The following is an 18,083-nucleotide window of genomic DNA, read 5'->3' as shown; positions in this document are numbered from 1 at the left end:
ATAGCAAACGACCAGGGGAGCCGCGCGTCTGTGGATCTGTCCCAGTGAGCCTCGGTCACGGTGACTGAGACCTGGAGAGATGGAGCTGATGGAAGCAGGGCTAAGGAAGCGGGCTAGCGGCACATGCAGGCACACACAGGGCGTGGCATGCACGAGGCCGAGGGAGCGGGGCTCCCGCCTCACCGTGAGTCGGGGTCTTCTCTCTCCTGCGGACCCCCGTGGAGCGGCCCCGGTCGTACTCGGGCCCCAGGTGCACGCCCTCGCCCTCCATGAAGGTGTAGTACCTGCCGCTCTCGTGGTCGAGGTAGTAGCTGGGAGAGTCGGAGCCCTTCATGCCCGACTTGCCCATGCTGTACTTGCTGATGTCATCGCAGGACATGACGGCCATCTCGTCCCTGCAGGGGAGGAAGGGAAACCCCATCAGAGTCCTGAGCCATGCTAAAGCACTGGGAGAACACCTGCTTAAGAACAGTTCTGCTGAATCTTTAGTATCAAACTCAAGCAGCATGCATGATTCACTAATATCACATTGTAGGCTTTGAATTGGAGAGGCAATGATGAGCTGGCCTGCTTACCGGGGTCCATAGAGTCCTGAGACAGGGGACAGAATGAAAACATCCTGCATGTTGGACCCGTCCATTGTGGAAGACATACCCATGGTGCCAGTTGGAGTGATGGGGTCACTGGTGGGGCTGGTGAGAATTGGCTAGAGAGACAGAGAAAGAGAGAAAGATAGAGAAAGAGGAAGGGAGGAAGAATGGGAGAGAGAGAGAGAGAGAGAGAGAGAGAGAGAGAGAGCTGTTAGCGTCAGTAACCTTTTCCAATATGCCGCATGCTCAGACTCAGCTCTGTTAAACAAATCTGAACAAGCCAAAACAAATCTTGAATAAATCTGAAAAACACATTCAGAAAGGCATATTAACCTTTACAAAGATAGAAGTAATAGCAACCTGACGAAAATATATGTGGTCACAGTGAGACGGGTGAAATTGATATCTACTACACTTATCCTCATCTGTGGAAAACATTCAGAATTAAAAGAACTTAAAAATTTGAGTCAGATTGAAACATTTTTCATTCCATGAAAGAGAGAATTTCTTTTTAGTTTTACTATAAGAGATCCTATAAGATAGCACCATAACTGTGATGAGGGAGAGAGGAAGAAAGAGATAGAAGCACAGACCAAGAAAGATAGAGAAAGAGAGAGAGAGAGAGAGAGAGAGAGAGAGAGAGAGAGGGGGGGTCAGACAGACAGACACAGAGAGACACAGAGACTAAGAAAGATGGTAGAAGCATCAAGATCCTGCTATCAGTGGCATATCCTACCCAGGGACAGATTTCAGCCTAACACCTTTGGAGACACAATCAGTTACCTAATGGGGTGAAAGTAACACAGACTTCTTGTGGCAAGGAAGAGTGTTCAATCACAATTTCAGTGAGGTACTGTAAAAAGCCAAGACCTGGCTCCTGCATGTAGTATAGAGGAAAGAGCCATAGGGTGGTATGAGAAGCAGTAAACAATGATTGTCCAGAAAACATTCAGATCTTAAGAAATCAAATATAACTGTACACTAGGGACAACAAACTACAATAAACTACAAATGACATATACCTAGGATTCAAGATTAATTCCACTGTGAATTTCAATCATACCTATACAGAACCGTACGTTTGGGACTTTTCAGGGTTTGCTACAGAAATAACCTCGATGACTACAGACTCTCAGCCCTTGGGAACATTGACTTCTCTACCTTCTGTAAACACACAGAATCCAGATATAACTTTGCATAGCTTCACAATAATTATTATTTTGCCTTTTTTCCTTCTTTTTCCTGCCGATTTAATCATCACAATTGATACACAATCAAGAATTCTCCCCATTAGAGCTACATCTGCCCATAACATCTGATCAAAGTAGTCTGAGCAAAGTAGCCAATTGCATGATACTCAAACACGCAGGCAAAATGGACATATAAGGAAATGCACATATGATGCTTTTTCAGCCATCAGAACATGACAACCTTGTAGTCACCATCTTTTTTTGCTTGGAAGCTAGCCTGCTTGCCTAGTAGTGAACTACTACTGTTAACTACATTTTAACTAGGCTACTGTAGCTACCTTGCAAACACCACATTTCTAAATGAACATTAGCTAGGCACTAATTAGTATTTGGCTGGGAACATTTTTGATTGATATAGAAATTGTGGGGCCCACTTACAAAGAAGTTTTTGCCAATGGATGGATATAGAGATACATAAATAAATAAAGAAATAAATAAATGAAAGAATGAATTAATGAATGAATATCCTCTATGTAGACCAGCAATTACCAAACAATGCATGCAGGTCAGAATTACGCTAATATTCACACCTCACTAACACCTACTGTACAAAAGCTAGCTAAATTGTTGAAGCACATATATAAACCACCACTCATACCATTATAAGAGAGTCCAGCTGCTGGCCCTGAAGTACAGTTTACTAAGTGCCACTGACCTCACAGAGCCTCAGGAAAGAGCTCGTCCACTAATACCAATCTCAATCATCCAAATTATATCAAAAAAAGAAAAAAAAAGGCGTTGCACATTAGGAAACTTAAAAAAATCTAAACATTGCCATGCTATCTTGACAATACAGTGTGATAAAATCTCTGGCCATAATGAAAAATTACAAACGCAGAAATAAATTCACAATCAGAGCCTGGCTTCACAGATTGTCTCTTACCAGCAGACTTGGCTGCTGAGAGAAGAAAGACAGTGCTGAACAGAAGCTCCACACAGAGCTGCACTTCATAATCAAATGTGATAAATATACACAAATTAGTGAAAATGACTTTCCCAAAATAAAAATGTGACACCCAAACTTCCTGCCTGAAAGACAACAAATTCACATCTTTCTATAAAAGGAAACCTGCTGTACACATTTGGTAGCACAACATTTGACAAGCTACCTCTTGGTGTTGGGATGGGATGTTACAGAATATTGTATAACCCAGCTAATAAGAACCCACCAGAACTGGTGAGTATGCTCTGATGTGCGACAACAGCCTAGGCACTGTTTTACATGTACTTGGGCCTCAGAGTCAGGGCCCTGCACCTCACATGGAGCTGGGTACAAGTCCCAAGAGACCTCTGAGTTTTAGCAGCAGAATCTCAGTCACAAGAGCTCCGAGTACTGAGACAGGTAACTTAAGACCTCTGAATCAGGTTAGAAGTTATAAGACCTCTGAGTTTCTCCTAAGCTAGAAACAAGTCCCCTGACCTCTGAGACAAAGCCACAGGGGGGTGCTGGCGCCCGCCATGGACTCCGAGATGCAAGTATGCTGCCCAGCACCAAGGCCTAGGCATCGCATTTGTCTCAGGGCTTCTCCTTTTTTTCATAGCTCCTTTCCCTACTCTTATGAACAAAATGTCCTATACATTGTGGTTACAGGTTTTGAAAATGAATGGAGGCAGATAAACTTGTTTTCCTCCACATGACAAAATCCAAATCCTTACATGCCATTGGCATTGAAACACTTGACACAGTACATACGCAGCAATGCACATGAATACTATGCAAAAAGAGAGCTATGACAACCAAGACTAACAATATGGTTACATTACCATGTTACTCCTGATTGTGTTGATTTATTTTGCAATTGCAATGTGAAGGCATACTGGGAGCATTGATTTCTTATAGTACAAGAAGACAAAACATTCATGCACAGTAATCATTCTGTAGTAGTAAGGGCTTCTAGCAGCCTAGCCATTCCCAAATCGGTCAAAAAAAAATCTGAGTCATAGACATTTGTCTGCGATGCCATCACGCCATCACATGGGATTCCTGTTATCTGTATTTTTTCCCCCCCCACCGGATAAGGGACGGAAAGCCAGGCGATGCAGTGGAGTATTAATCACGCAAATTATCTCTCTCCTCTCTCCCCTTCTGTCTCCCTCCAGCAAGTCACGACATTGTGATCAAACTGCCGTGTTGATTACCAAAGAGGATGCTGCCATTCTCCCTCCAGGCCTGGAGCTCCTTCATTTCCATGCTAATGAGCACAGATATTCAGGAACACAAACGCAGCAAGAAATATATTTCAGGAAAAATACATTTTTCCTTGGAACTCCCCCTCTCCTCACCACCCACCCCTCCCCCTCCAAAACCGATAAAGGGTTGTGACAGAAGTGACATCCGCCCTTAATAACTGTGCACAGGTACTTAGCAACCAGGAAACACTCGGCAAAAGGTCTCTTGGCAACCACAAATCGGATGGCAACTGGTTAGCCTTGCAAGCAGAGATGACGCTGAAAATGTCAACACTAGATATACCAGGGAACCAGAGTTCAATGACAAGTGATATCTGAAAATGAATTTGTTCAGTTCTTTGATTAAATACAGGCTATTTCACCAACAGAGCCATGGGTACGCTATCTATCAGTAGGAAGAGGTCACAAACATATGCTTGAGCCAATCTAAACCAATAGCACTTCAGAGTTCTGCTTCCCTGACAACACATCTCACATTAATATGAATGAACATGTGAGCCAAAAATACATTTCATAGAAGCCTATGAGGATTTTTAAAGTGACTGTGATTTTCTAGTACTCAGTTCAGACCTTAGGTTGTAATATGTAATAGGTTCAGTATCAGTAACAATCTCATTTGCTCTTCCAACACAGTAAAAAATTTAATGTCAGGCTGGCAGTTGGCTCATCCTGTAAAGATATCGTCTGGTTTCAAATCACTGCATTGCCCAGGGAGCGAGGGTTTTAGACAGCTGGGGTTTTAGCGGCCTACCCAAATCAACATCAGAGATTAAGATGAGCATTACAGCATGATCGTGATTGGGCTTTCCAAACTGAAGAGGAAACAGGAAAAACAGCTATAAAAAGTAAAAATGTAGTTTTTATATCTTGCTCCATGATTTTATAAAGGTATCTCATTGTCATATATAATTTATTTTAAAACTTAACAAGGCAAACAATTGCTCAAAAGAAACAAAGATGTGCATACAAATGAGGCATTAGTGAGTATTCAGCAAACAAATGTGGCATTTCACGATTGGCCAAATGTTTTGTTTTTTTAAATTTGTATAATAATATACACAGAACCACCATATATTCTTCATGAATGTCAGTATAAACATTCTGAAACATTGGGGATTCGCAATCATGTGATGCAAACTCATTTCATTTCATGTTGCAGAGGCCCAAAGTGCACACCAGAATGTAGTGTGCATACAACACATAACGCTACAGGCAGAGTAGGGAAGATCAGGGAAATAACAGTTTTCACATTTGACTAAATTCTGAAAATATTACTAGAGCTACAGTAAATGAATCATTTTTAACACAAACAACCTACATTCCTTGACTATGATTACATACCATAATGAAATTTCTGGGACATACCACTCACTAGCAATTTGACCAAAAGTACCAGCTGTGAAAAGTTTCTTACCCCGTGAGTGGGGAAAAAAAACCAACATGATTTCTGGTTAACATACATAACTCATGTATTAAAATTAATAATAACATACATTTTTGGTGTGCCGCTGAATGGATCTTCAGGTATTAGTGCACACACCAGTGTGCATTACCTAAGTTTGAGTATCTAACAGGGAGTACTATACATCTCCCCTACTAAACAGGAGGGATACCAGAAAACCCCCCAGTATCTAGATGCAGATCCAAACAACAGGTGGTGCTGGGGTGGTAGAGGGTGAGTCCAATTCTGAGCAGCAGCAGTGAAGCCAGTGATTCCAGTAAATACCCCAACCTGTAGATACCTAGCAACCAGACACTCATTCTAGGCCCTTTCGCTCTGGTCAAGTGGAAAGTCAGCTGTATGCTAGGTTCACTGTCAATCACATACCTTAGTATTAGAATTAAATTTGATCTAGGGCCAAAATGGTCTTAGAATGTTGTCTATCATTGATAGCAAGCTAGCCACCTACTCTACAATTTGCTTAAAAACTATAGCTATACTGTTGTAGCTTGTCTTACAACACAGTAAAGTGGACACTTGCTAGATTGAATAAATATTGCACATATTTTCACCAAACTGCTTAGTTAGCTCAGTGCTGATGTTTAATGTAAAACAAGTGTTCTTTATCATACATTTCAGCTTCTGCAATCCCATGCATTTATAGTTTTTTTTTTTTTTCTTAAAGCTAGATAGCACATTACACGCACACACACACACGCACTCACATACACACACAATTCCTTGCTCAAATTTAGCTCATGCTAGCTAGTTAGCCGTCAGCCATAAGTAAGCCGCAACAAGGCACAAGGGAACTTTTATAGCTCATAAGGAAAAAGGAATGTTACGTGCGTTTTACTGAATGTTGACATTGCCTTGACAATCTATTTAACTTTGCCTGTGACTAACGCATCTGGGGAGTGTTAATTTTCTAAACTGTCACCGATAAAGAACAAAATGAGATCTCCATGGGACGAGAAAAAGCTGAGCAGTCTCACTCGCAAATCCTTAGAAAGTGACTTGTTAAGCGACTTGGATTTCAGTGATATCATTACATCACTCCTCAGCTTGAAAAGCAAGAAAGAAGAGCTTCTAAATAGGTAGGCTGCCTCTCTCTTGTTTCATTAAAGCCCTGACTTACTTGGAATGTTAGGGTGACATATTATTTAGATTATTAGGCCTATCAGACTACATTGGACCCATAAGCAGGTGACTCCTCCACTGTGTAGGCCTATGCTTATGGCTGCTGTCCTTTTTTTTTTGGATTTGACTCCCTGCGGATTCTTATGGTATATCATTGTGCTGCTGAAGATATTCTTGAGTTGAAACTGACTGCAATCTGTAATTGATGTGTTATTCACGTGTGAGCTGTTTTGTGAATAGCAGTAGGCTTACATATTGGCAGTGTATTGATTCAATAGGCCACATGAGCATTCATGTTCAGTAGGCTATTGTTCCTCTGTTGTGCAGTTGTCTGATGGCAGCAATAATTCTGTTGTTGAGCTGTTGTTGATTTCACCACATGAAAGTAAATTAGGCCTAAACCTAGCACTTATGCTTTTCTGTGCTATCATCTTTTTAAAAAGTTATATTTATCTATTTATTAAATTTTATTTTTTGGGGGGATGGCGCTAAAGGCTGTCGTAGCCCTGGGGCCCACATAGTCTTAATCCGGCCCTGGTCTATATATATCACTTTCACACACAAAGTTCAAGTTCAGTTTCAGCAGAAAGTTCAGTTCAGTTTAAGCAGCATAGACACATAGGCTGCTCATTTCTAGCCCATTACGAAGGTCTCAAACTTTGTAGCCCAAACAGGAGACATTGTAGTGAACAGCACCAAGGCTTTGCATTCAGTAATACACCTCCATCTTTTCCATGCACCGTATCGTGCGTTAAAACACAGAAGACATGGCGGTCAATGTAACAGTAAAGGTTAGAGATAGCCACCAAATTTATGCAAACAAACACAGCCAAGCTTCAGTTGCAATGACACCAGAGGAATAGGCAGAGGAGGAAGAAACTGCACCAGCGCCAATGAATGTGAACGACTTTCTGAAAGAGGAAAAAAAAAACACCCAACATAACAAAAAATTGTCCAAATTATGAAAAGCTGCCCAAAGCCATTTCCCCCACACAATAAAAAATAGCTCAATTGAGACAACACTGCCTGAAATACGTCAATCAAGTGCCACTTAAAAAGTATCAGTGTGAGTGTTACATTTTGCCCCATGTTACATTTGGCCCCGTGCTCCCCTACTGGAGCCTGCACCGGATGCTCCTTCCTACAAAGCCTGGCTTTCCTGTTAAGCAAAATCCCGATATCATTCAGGGCTAGTTTTAATGGATACAGCACTGGGAATGCTGGCTCTGTAGAGAGGAAGAGGTTGTGGGAGAAGGCAGTCTTCCCAGGCCTGCTCGGGATTATGACTGGGATTGAGAGAAAACAGTAATTTGCTAATTACAGCGACAGGCTGGCTGTCTCTGGTGGGACGCAGAGCGTTGAGCTCAGCTCAGCTCCGACAGTAAGATTACACACCACCACGGGAGCGAGAAGGTCAGGATCACAGCATGCAGAGCAATGCAATTTCACCTCCACAAAACAGCACTTATAGCAAAGGATTCATAACCAACTTCCCGAAAGAGTGCAGTTTTTATTCCTTTCCGTGAGCCGCTTACAGCACATGCAAAGTCTACTGAGGGGAAAACAAGGCTTTATGAACCCCAAAAAGGGTGGACCTACCATGTGCGATCAGTCAGTGCCAGCCCACACTCAGCCCCACCATCACAAGCAAAATGGACAATGTTCAGTCCCCATCAACATTGATCAAAACTTTTAGAAGATCAGAACCCCCAGGCACCAGCCTCTGCTTCGCAGTGTGGGGAAGCAGCAGTTGTCTTTTACAGCTTTGATCAACGTTCAGATGCCGTTTAATTGGTTCAATGGGTTGTAATATTAAAGTGATTAAAGACGTGGTTAAAGATTCTGTAATTGCTGGGGTTTACTGGAAGCTCTGCCCTCCAGTGCTAGAATTGAGTGTCTTCATTAGAAGCGTTTCCTCAGAGACGTACTGTATTCTGCTGCACACAAACTTTTGTTTTCTAATGCTGCGCTCGCATGCTAGCAGTAGCAGCCGACGGCTAACTGGATATAAATGAGGCGGCGACGGAAAGCTCCGCCGCCGCCGCCGTTGAATACCGCACAGCTCAACTCCGGAACCTTCCGTCTAGCTCAAATCTTTCAGCATTTGCCTTCATTCCGTAAAGGAGGGACAAAGCATCATTTTTTAAGAAGCAACATGAAGGATGGATGGGGTGACCCTGAACGTGCTTCCCCCTCCTGTCTGTTTATCCAGCGCAGGTAAATTAATGAGACGGTGAGTCCTCCCCCTCCCCATCCATGCTTGTACAGTACCATGCGCCTTTCCAAAATAATAAAACTACATCCTGCCAAATCGCCATGGCAACATTTACATGAGGTTTACTGTCCTGCATTAACGACTGGCACGACGTCAAAATGTGAACGCTGCATTAGTCATCTCATAGGTTCAGCAACAGGTGATGCACTGGAAATTCAGTGCAAAACCTATCTCAGAGCACACACATCTTATGAATTTGAAAGAGTAGAATCATTACTTAAATCACTTTTGCCTTATTCTAAAATAGGCAAACTGTTTTGCCATACAGTCCCCCACCCAAGTATTAACAAAGCCCAACTTTGCAGCCCATCATGAGAAGAGTACTGAGTGGTATGGCTCCAGGTATTTGTTAATTATGTAGGCGTATGTAATATAAAGATAAGTGATAAGTAAGCAAATACATAACAAAGGACCACTAGTTTATTTGCCATATAATCATATCTGCTTTACACAGTGAAGGAATCAGCTTACTAAGAACACATTTAAATCTTATCAGCTCATTTACAGATTTTAAATCAAAAGATCCTCATGAAATGTTCAGTGAAAGATTTAAGACCGTCTGTCCTCGGTCATGTAAAACTGTTTTGCCCTGATGAGACGTGAGGCGGGGTTCGTAGGTTGGCCGTCTCTCGAGCCACATGCACCTTCTGACCTATTATCCTTTCTCTATCTTTTACCATCTCTGCGTTCCTCCCATCTGAATAAAGCCAAACAAGGGGACAGTCTGTCTGCTGTCCTTTTAATAATAACAAAAACTGTCTGGCTCTGGTGTGTAGGGCAAAACAAAATCATTATTGTGCCTACTCCCGGTGAGCTGTGTTGCAAGAAGTTTAATTTCACAGAGCAGCTGAGTACAACGATCCGTCTGTACGCTCAAATCACCCCTGAGGAACTGGAACACAGTCCAGCTCATTTCAAAACCTGGGCAGTTCCCTGCTAAACACAAATACCGCAGCAAAACATGTGCTGGAACCTGCAATGCCTTAAACAACACTTCATATAAAAACACACCATTGTTTTGCACGACTGCATGACAAATCTGAACAACTCTTGACCAACACTGCACCACGCTTCAGCAAGGAACCTCCTTGTGGTACCCAGCCCAAATACAGAACACAGCTTCACAGGGTGTGTAAACAGCTGGATGAAATCAGAACGCTTTTACTGGAACATTTTGAGAAGCTTTTTCACTTTTTTTTAGGTCAGACTACTCACTGCGAACAAGAGCCCTTCAGTCAAAATCGCTCAACATAGAAAATAGTGCAGAAATCAGCTTATGAAATAAGCATCAGAGGGTACAGAAATAACTGACGGGTACTGTAGCACAGCAGATTATGGATTACAGTCACGTATGGCAGGTTGTGGAGGTCAGGGATGGGTGTGAAAGAAAAAAAAAACCCTCCCCAGGCCTGTGGGAGCAAACAGACTGCTGCTTTATATCACACGACTGCCAGGTTCTGCCACTTCATATGCGCACACACACACATTAACACACACACACACAACATACACAAACAGAACATAAACAAATACACACACATACACACACAAACACTCACAAACACACACCCACACACACACAAATACACACACATACAGCACACACCCACACACCCACATACACACATATAGAGTACACACACACACACACAGCACACACCCACACACACGCACATCATTCTCTCTACAGGCTGGAGTCTGCTTGTGCATACTCTCCACAGTATTCACTATGCACGATTTGGACAGCCCTGAGCAGGCTGCACGGCGAGAGAAACAGAAACACAGTTTCACAGAACTGTTGTTCTGACGCTGCCTCGGGATTATGGCTGCCATTGTTGCAGAATGATCTGTAGCATCTTCCTCATTTTATTGTTGTGGCTGTTTGCTGCTGGAATGCGATTGGCACCGCTATGAGGCACTTCAGCTGCGCGCAGTCCCGAGCAGGTGGCTGCCTGCTCTCCGTTCTGCTCGTCCCCATGCAAAGCCGGGCACAGAGAGCTCTTTCCAGAAGCCTCCGCTGGATAGAACTGCATTGAGCGCAATGATTTAAGTGCACCGAGAGCTGGCTCAGCACACCGGAGCACTGTCGGCGGTACGGCAATAAAACATCCCAGAGACAAGCGTTTAATCCCGATGTGAAGCAGACAGTGCACAAAACCAGTACACTGTGCTGTTTTAAATGCTGGCTGTGTCTCGGCACGGTTCACTACATGCGTACTCTGACACAAGCAGACAAAATCTCAAATATTGAGCTTCTAATAAGCCAAGAAGCCACGGAATTGCTGGGCTGAAGCGTCAGAAATGGACCTAGACAAAGAGAAAGAGAAACATAAAGGAAGAGAGAGCGAGAGAGACAACTCAGCGAGATCAAGGAAGGCATACCGTATGAAAATGAATTAGTCTAATGCGCTTCTAAAAATAACAGCTGTGTGATCCAGGGCTCCCCAAGCGATCCGCAAGGGAGCTCTCTGACGTCAGCCCACACCCCCAACCCCTCTCCAACCTCCTCCTCCTTCTCCCCCTCCCCCACGCCAACCCCTCCTCTCCGAACCCATTCTCCATGCAGTCCCTGCCCCCCCTGCCTCCCTCAAAGTGCAGATAGGATGAAGGCTATGCTGAGATTCGGCGATCTTCCTGTGAAGCATTTCCCGTGGACCCCATCTTGTATGGGACACCAAAATTTTAGCTCCACGGATCTGGCCTTTGCTCCAGTGACGAGTAGCAGAAATGCTAAGAATGTCCGCATTTCATATGCAGAACACACCGCAGAATCTTCTTGCATTAGGGGAGAAACTCAGAATGGGCAGGAAATCGATGCTGCCCTTGAAAGAATGCTCCGTTGTGGACTGGGTGCCCATCCACGTCCAGTTCTTTTTCAACCAGGGTGAATAGGATGGGAGGGAAAAGGGGGTAGGGCTTTAGAAACAGGGGAGTTGTATCTAAAGTGGACATGACCAGCTGTGATGAAATCCTGTGATCATTACAAATGTGACTTCATATATGAGACCGTCATGGTACAGTACATACAGCTACTACACATCCAGAGAGGAGTTGTCTTTATGAACAAATGACACCAATTAGTGGCATGAAAGGAAATTTACTTCAAATATATCAAATATATTACTGGAAATGTATCTTGTCTTTCATACTATACTTTATGTTTATGTTTACATTATTTCAAAATGCACTTGAAATGCATATGCATTTCATATATTTCATACGAGAGTGTGGTCATTTTTCTTTTTTTCTATTTGAAGAATATATAGCACAAAACTGTTTATAAGACATGGTAACCTTACACCACAATTGCTTCCATTTCTTCTGCACCTACTGAACATAGTGCAAATGCTGCTCAGCTACAGTAAAATATTAATTCAACAGCGCTATTATGCCACAACACCTACAGTCAGATAAGAGCTTTCTCCAGGGAAGCTGTCCAAATAGATATCCCCCTACACATATCTCCTTCCCTGTAGCATTACTAAACAATTAATGGTGACCCCATATTCTAGCCTCTACCTTTCCTTCCTCATGATTATTGTCCTCTACAATAATTAAGATTATTGTAGCAAGATTGATTTTTAGATTGAGGTGCCGGGCCAATTATTTTTAATTAATTCTTTACATTTCCCGGTAGGACACTGGCTGAACCAACCAGAAGAACTCTGAGGAGTCTACACCTTCCATTCAATGCAAAGTTCAGTGAGCTGGAGATGAAGGGATTAAAGCTACTGCACCCTACTTTGACAAAATGTCTTTACTCCAAACACCTGCTACAGGACTTTGTTCTGTGGGGCTTTGCTTTAGATCTGAATCATGAGGGTGTCCAGTGAGTATTTGTCGCCGCGACTCCATCTCAACGGCCTTGATGGACAAATTAATGATGTCCTCAACCAGGCCAGGTTGAGCTGGTGTGAAGGGCTCATGGACAATGGAGCAATGAGATGATGAAGTAGGGCTTGAAGGGGGGTGGGGTTGGGAGAGGGGTTGGCAGGGTTGGAGTTACCTGGAGAGCGAGGGGTTTCCAGCGCACGTTCTTCAGTAAGGCGGGAGCAGAGGTCAGGGTGTTCTGCGGCCTCTTCTTCAACGTTAGGATGACTCCATTCGGGTCCTCCCGAAGAGCGTTGACCAGGTTCTTCAGCTGCCAGCCCACCTGAGGAAGCACACACACAGTGCCACAACAACCACAGCCTCGGCCTTTGCCTGTCCGCCCATAGCCCCTCCCACAGGACAGGAGGTCCTAGCCAGCCCACCTGAGGAAGCACACACAGTGCCACAACAACCACAGCCATGGTCTTTGCCTCTCCGCCCACAGCCCCTCTCACAGGACAGGAGGTCCTACAGCAGCCAAAAATAACAAGGCAAAGAGGGCACTGTGCATCATTAAAGGAGCTACTCAGCAGTATTCATTGCCAGAACAGAAAGAAAATCACCCATTTCACCAAAAAATGGTGATGTGCTAGACAAAACAAATAGTTCTTCAAAGATCCCCACCACTTCATCCAAAGCTGTCCAAATGTTGAAAAAATAAGACGTTTTGCAGGGCTAGCTAAGTTTAAAGGCAGCTAAGAATCATATTGATAACCTTTGCACATTATATATGTATGCATACATACATCATTCTGCACCGTCAATCCATTTTAATTTTCAGGATGATTCTTGATCTCTCTCTTTCTCTCGCTCTCTCTCTCTCTCTCACACACACACACAAACACACTTTCACAAACAAATACATACACATTCATTCACACAGGAGCACACACGCACAAACAAACACACACACATGCAAAAATGGTTGCTCAAACACAGTAAACTGCATGTATACCGACATTTGGCAGATACTCTTATCCAGAGCGATTTACAACGCAAACACAAGGGCAAAGACCAGGGATAATATATAATAATTCACTCAAGAGGAAAAGTACAGTCTCAAGACCAGACATGGACTTGACAACTTGTCACCTACCCTATTTACCATTAAACAAAGTTATATGAACAAAAAACAAAACTAGCCTAATAAGCTAATCTATACAAGTAAGAGAAAAGAACAACAGGCTCTGAAAACAAAAAAGAAGCTACACCATATCAGGTGTTATGGCTAGGTAAAAACACTAGGTTCAGGGTGGAGGAGCAAGTCCCCCATTGTACTAATTAATGGGTAATTTTACTATACAGCAGATGTTTTACCAGTAAATATTTTGTACAAATACAGGCCCAGATAGGAAGGAAAAGTTCATCAAGTGCTTCAGATTCATAGAGAATGGGCAGAGCAGCAGGCAGAGCGATCAGTAGCCTTTAGCCTTTAGCGACAGGGGCCTTCTCCTGACCGCAAGCCTCGTCTGCCTGATGAGCTGCCAGAGCCAGGGGAGCCTGATCTCTGACCGGCCCATCCAAAGGATCAGGGAGAGTTCAGCTGGCCAGGGACTTACAGCTGAAGGGACGGGGCAGCAGGGTTAAGGAGTGGTATGTTTGCATGTCACAGCTCATACAGATGGGGCGACATAGCTCAGGAGGTAAGACCGATTGTCTGGCAGTCGGAGGGTTGCCGGTTCAAACCCCGCCCTGGGCATGTCGAAGTGTCCTTGAGCAAGACACCTAACCCCTAACCCCCAACTGCTCTGGCGAATGAGAGGCATCAATTGTAAAGCGCTTTGGATAAAAGCGCTATATAAATGCAGTCCATTTACCATTTACCATTTAAAGCTCTGCTCTCTGAGGACCGGTCTATGCCACCTGTGAACGCATAATTTCCCTGCTCAGCAATACACCTGCCCAAAACAAAGCTCCAGTAACACAGGTGTTGGATGAACAGTACTGGGGCTATGTATGAGGTTAATAATGAAGTTTGGTATAATGTATACAAGAGGTTTGGAATTGTGGGGTTTGGTATGACGGCAGTGGTTGTTACACAGTGCTGAAGTTGGGTATGATGTTCATAAAGGGACAGGTGTTGGTCATACAGTATTAGAGTTGAGTATGCTGTTGGTTACACAGCATTAGAGTTGAGTTTGATGTTGCTTACAGTATTTGAGTTGGGTATGATGTTTATGAGACAGGGGTTGGTTAAATGAAACTGGTGCTGGGTATGTTGTTTATAATGAGCTAGGGGTTGGCTATACAGTATTGGAGCTAAGTATAATGTTTATAGGGTTTGTAATGTGGAATAACACAATCTAGGAATGGACATGTAAGACAGCAGCATGTGCAAAAGGAACATTTTTCTCCCAATGAATTACTGAATTTATTATTTTTTTCTTCTTTGGATAAAATCCCCGCAGGTCTCCATTATTTTCTCAGATGTAATTAATTATGCATGATCGCACTGCTCCATTTTTGTTCCCCTGATTGTATAATGTATGTATGAACTCCACTTTTTTACAGAATTATTAAAAATCGGCCTCATTATTTTCACCATTTGTCTCTCTTGCAGTACCCAGCCACAGGAGGAACCTGGAAAGGGGCCGGAGCTGAGTAGAGTGAATGGTTGACTGGCTGTGTGTGTGTGTGTGTGTGCGTGTGTACGTGTACACGTGTGGACTTGCACTTGAAGACAGTGTCTTTTTTCATTAAGAATATTTCTAAATTCTTTTTGCCTCTACATGTACATCCCTATAGTAAGTGAATAAGAATCATCATAATCATAATAATAGGACTTTCAAACAGAGCAAAAGCATACAGTACAAATGTAGTTCAGAATTCACAATTAGGTACAACATTGGTTCAGCTTCGCTGGTAAGGCTAAGTGCAAATTTAGCCCTAGTTGACAAGAATAGATCCATAGTTTTACACACACGTGCACACGCGCATGCACGTACACACACACACCCACACACAGACACACACACACATTCCATTCTGCCAGACATTGCTGAGATTACCCTAGGGGCATGCAATGTAAGCAGTGGTGCAGCTGGGTTGAAGCAAGCCTTCTCCTTCTCGCATATTCACCCACTCACGCGTTACTATCACCACACTGCCCGTGGGCACTGTGTGTGTGTGTGTGTGTGTGTGTTTCTGTGTTTGTGTGTTCATGCATACATTTGTGAATCTATTCACTTCTTTGGTATTGTTTCTTGGATGTATCACTGTGAACATGGGGTCCCAAGGATACCTAGTGTATCTTACCCAGATTCTTTGTTTATAAAAATAACAAATGGCTACCAAATGTCAGTCTGAAACACCATATTCCTCAATCTAAAACATTGAACAAGACTATTCCTCCTCAAGGGCCAAACCAGGGCTGGCTGCCATTTCTGAGCCTGCATTTATAAAGGTGTGACTATGAAAAATGTAACGTATATTAAAACAAGATCAATTATTCAGCTCTAAATGCATCTTGGCTAGGGAAGGGGGGGGGGACCAGACAGCTTTCTACAGACTTACAACCACTCTGCCAATCTGACACATTTATACTGCCTAGCAGAGACACTTTCAACCCCTTTTAAAGTGTCAGAGCCATAACATCATATATACACAACAATCCATGGCACTGTTTCACCTTGTTAGCTTCAAAGAAGACACATTTTCTCATCTTAGTGCCAAATAATTTCTCCCCTGGCCATAATCACCGATTGCATGCAAATGGTACGTAGAGGTTATAGTAAGATAACAAGAGTAATAATTTCACAAGCTGTATTGTCAGTACCTTTATTTGGTATTGACTACAGCCCCGATGCATCTCCTCAACTAATGATCAAAGATGCAGTGTGCAGAGCGCTTGCATTTCCTCCTTCTCCGGCAGCGAGCTCAGGCAGCGAGCTCAGGCTCCTCGCTGCAGATGGCTAATGGAGGGTTTGAAGCAGCGGCAGTGCCTGGGGAATGATGCGTTCTGTCTCCTCCCAGGTCGAGGCTCCGCAACTGGGAGGCATCAATCATCCCTGCTCCAGAGAACTGGGAGCCTGATCAGAGCAGCGTAGCATCCACCCACAGCACAACAGGAATCCATCCACACCCTGAGCTGAGCCCGCCCACATCCCACCGTAAGCCCGCCCACAGCCGCATTAGGGTCTGCCCAGACCCCATCCAGAGCCCGCCCACATCCCACCGTAAGCCCGCCCACAGCCGCATTAGGGTCTGCCCAGACCCCATCCAGAGCCCGCCCACATCCCACCGTAAGCCCGCCCACAGCCCATCCAGAGCCTGCCTACAACCTTTTCAAAGCCAATCCAGAGCTAGCTGGCACACCACACGTTATTGCTGGAAACATCAGGAAAATGTGTATCAAATTTTCTACCTTGCACTGCTGATACACACAAAGATACAAGCACATGAACGCATGCAATAGGCGCATAATAGACAGTTCAACCATCTGAAATTGATTTCTAGGTGACTTAGCCATCTGTTTTGTGGAGATTACAATTTACAGTTGCAATGTAATCATTTGCCAGTGGCTTTCAGCCAAAGCACCTTGCAACAGTGCAAGCTGTCCAAGAGACAGTTTTATTGAAGGGGAAACTAGGGGATGGATTGCAGTGGACGGGATATTTCAGGACATTTGACATATGGGTGATGTGACATATACATATACACTTCCCATATTCACAGTCCACCAATCAGCAAACACCGTGAGAAGGTGGGTGTGTCTACGAGGCTTTCCACGATGAGGCTACTCATAAGAAACTTAACAAAACCCCATTTCAAAGTTGTTGTCTTGTTAAACGGTGACTCAATGATCATTCAGCCCCGATGAGTCACGCTGAGTCACTAGCCTTCTGGTTCTGACGGCAAGGCACATAAATAACATTCGATCAGAACACTGACTAAAGCAACACATGGTGAGAGAGAAATGGGTGACAGCACAACAGGCCTGACCTCCGAAGCGCTTCTGCTACAGTCAGAAAAATCTTCCCCGCAGACACTGGAGCTAATGGGACTGAAACGTAGGCCTTCAGATAGCAGACCCAGACAGAACAGAACTCGGTGAGTCAGGTGACCCAGGGCCCTGAGATTTCGATAGCTCACACAGAGGAAGAGAGCGAGGGGCAGTCATGTCTGTCTGCTTCGGTGGAGGGTGAAGAGATGTACAGTTATGACACCAAAACACGAAGCCCGTCGATCACTCTGCAAGCGTACGAGGCTGTGTCCACTATCTTCTGCATGAAAAAAGCACTTTTTAGACATCCCCTGACACACAGCCCGACTAGGTTCACTGTGCGGAGAGGGACACTGCTGTAAACCGTGATCTCATTACTACGGCT

The 18,083-nt window shown here is 43.9% G+C and overlaps 1 protein-coding gene across 5 annotated transcripts in view; it reads right to left on the bottom strand.

The window, feature by feature from the left end:
- The window catches only part of LOC135251186 (connector enhancer of kinase suppressor of ras 2-like), an 81,605-nt gene that overhangs the window by 18,983 nt on the left and 44,539 nt on the right, over positions 1–18,083 (bottom strand). For 3 of the 5 annotated variants that reach the window (XM_064328347.1, XM_064328348.1, XM_064328349.1), the window contains exons 9-11: positions 12,893–13,039; positions 576–706; positions 184–395 (exon numbers count right to left, since the gene is read on the bottom strand). In XM_064328347.1, the coding sequence (XP_064184417.1) occupies positions 184–395; positions 576–706; positions 12,893–13,039 (490 nt within the window). The remainder of the gene's footprint in view (positions 1–183; positions 396–575; positions 707–12,892; positions 13,040–18,083) is intronic. The other 2 variants (XM_064328350.1, XM_064328351.1) reach the window with 1 other exon arrangement.

The sequence above is a fragment of the Anguilla rostrata genome, chromosome 3 (assembly GCF_018555375.3).
Source record: "Anguilla rostrata isolate EN2019 chromosome 3, ASM1855537v3, whole genome shotgun sequence".
Taxonomy (NCBI): domain Eukaryota; kingdom Metazoa; phylum Chordata; class Actinopteri; order Anguilliformes; family Anguillidae; genus Anguilla; species Anguilla rostrata.
Note: the sequence above shows the minus strand (reverse complement) of the source record. Positions and strands in the feature narration are given on the sequence as shown.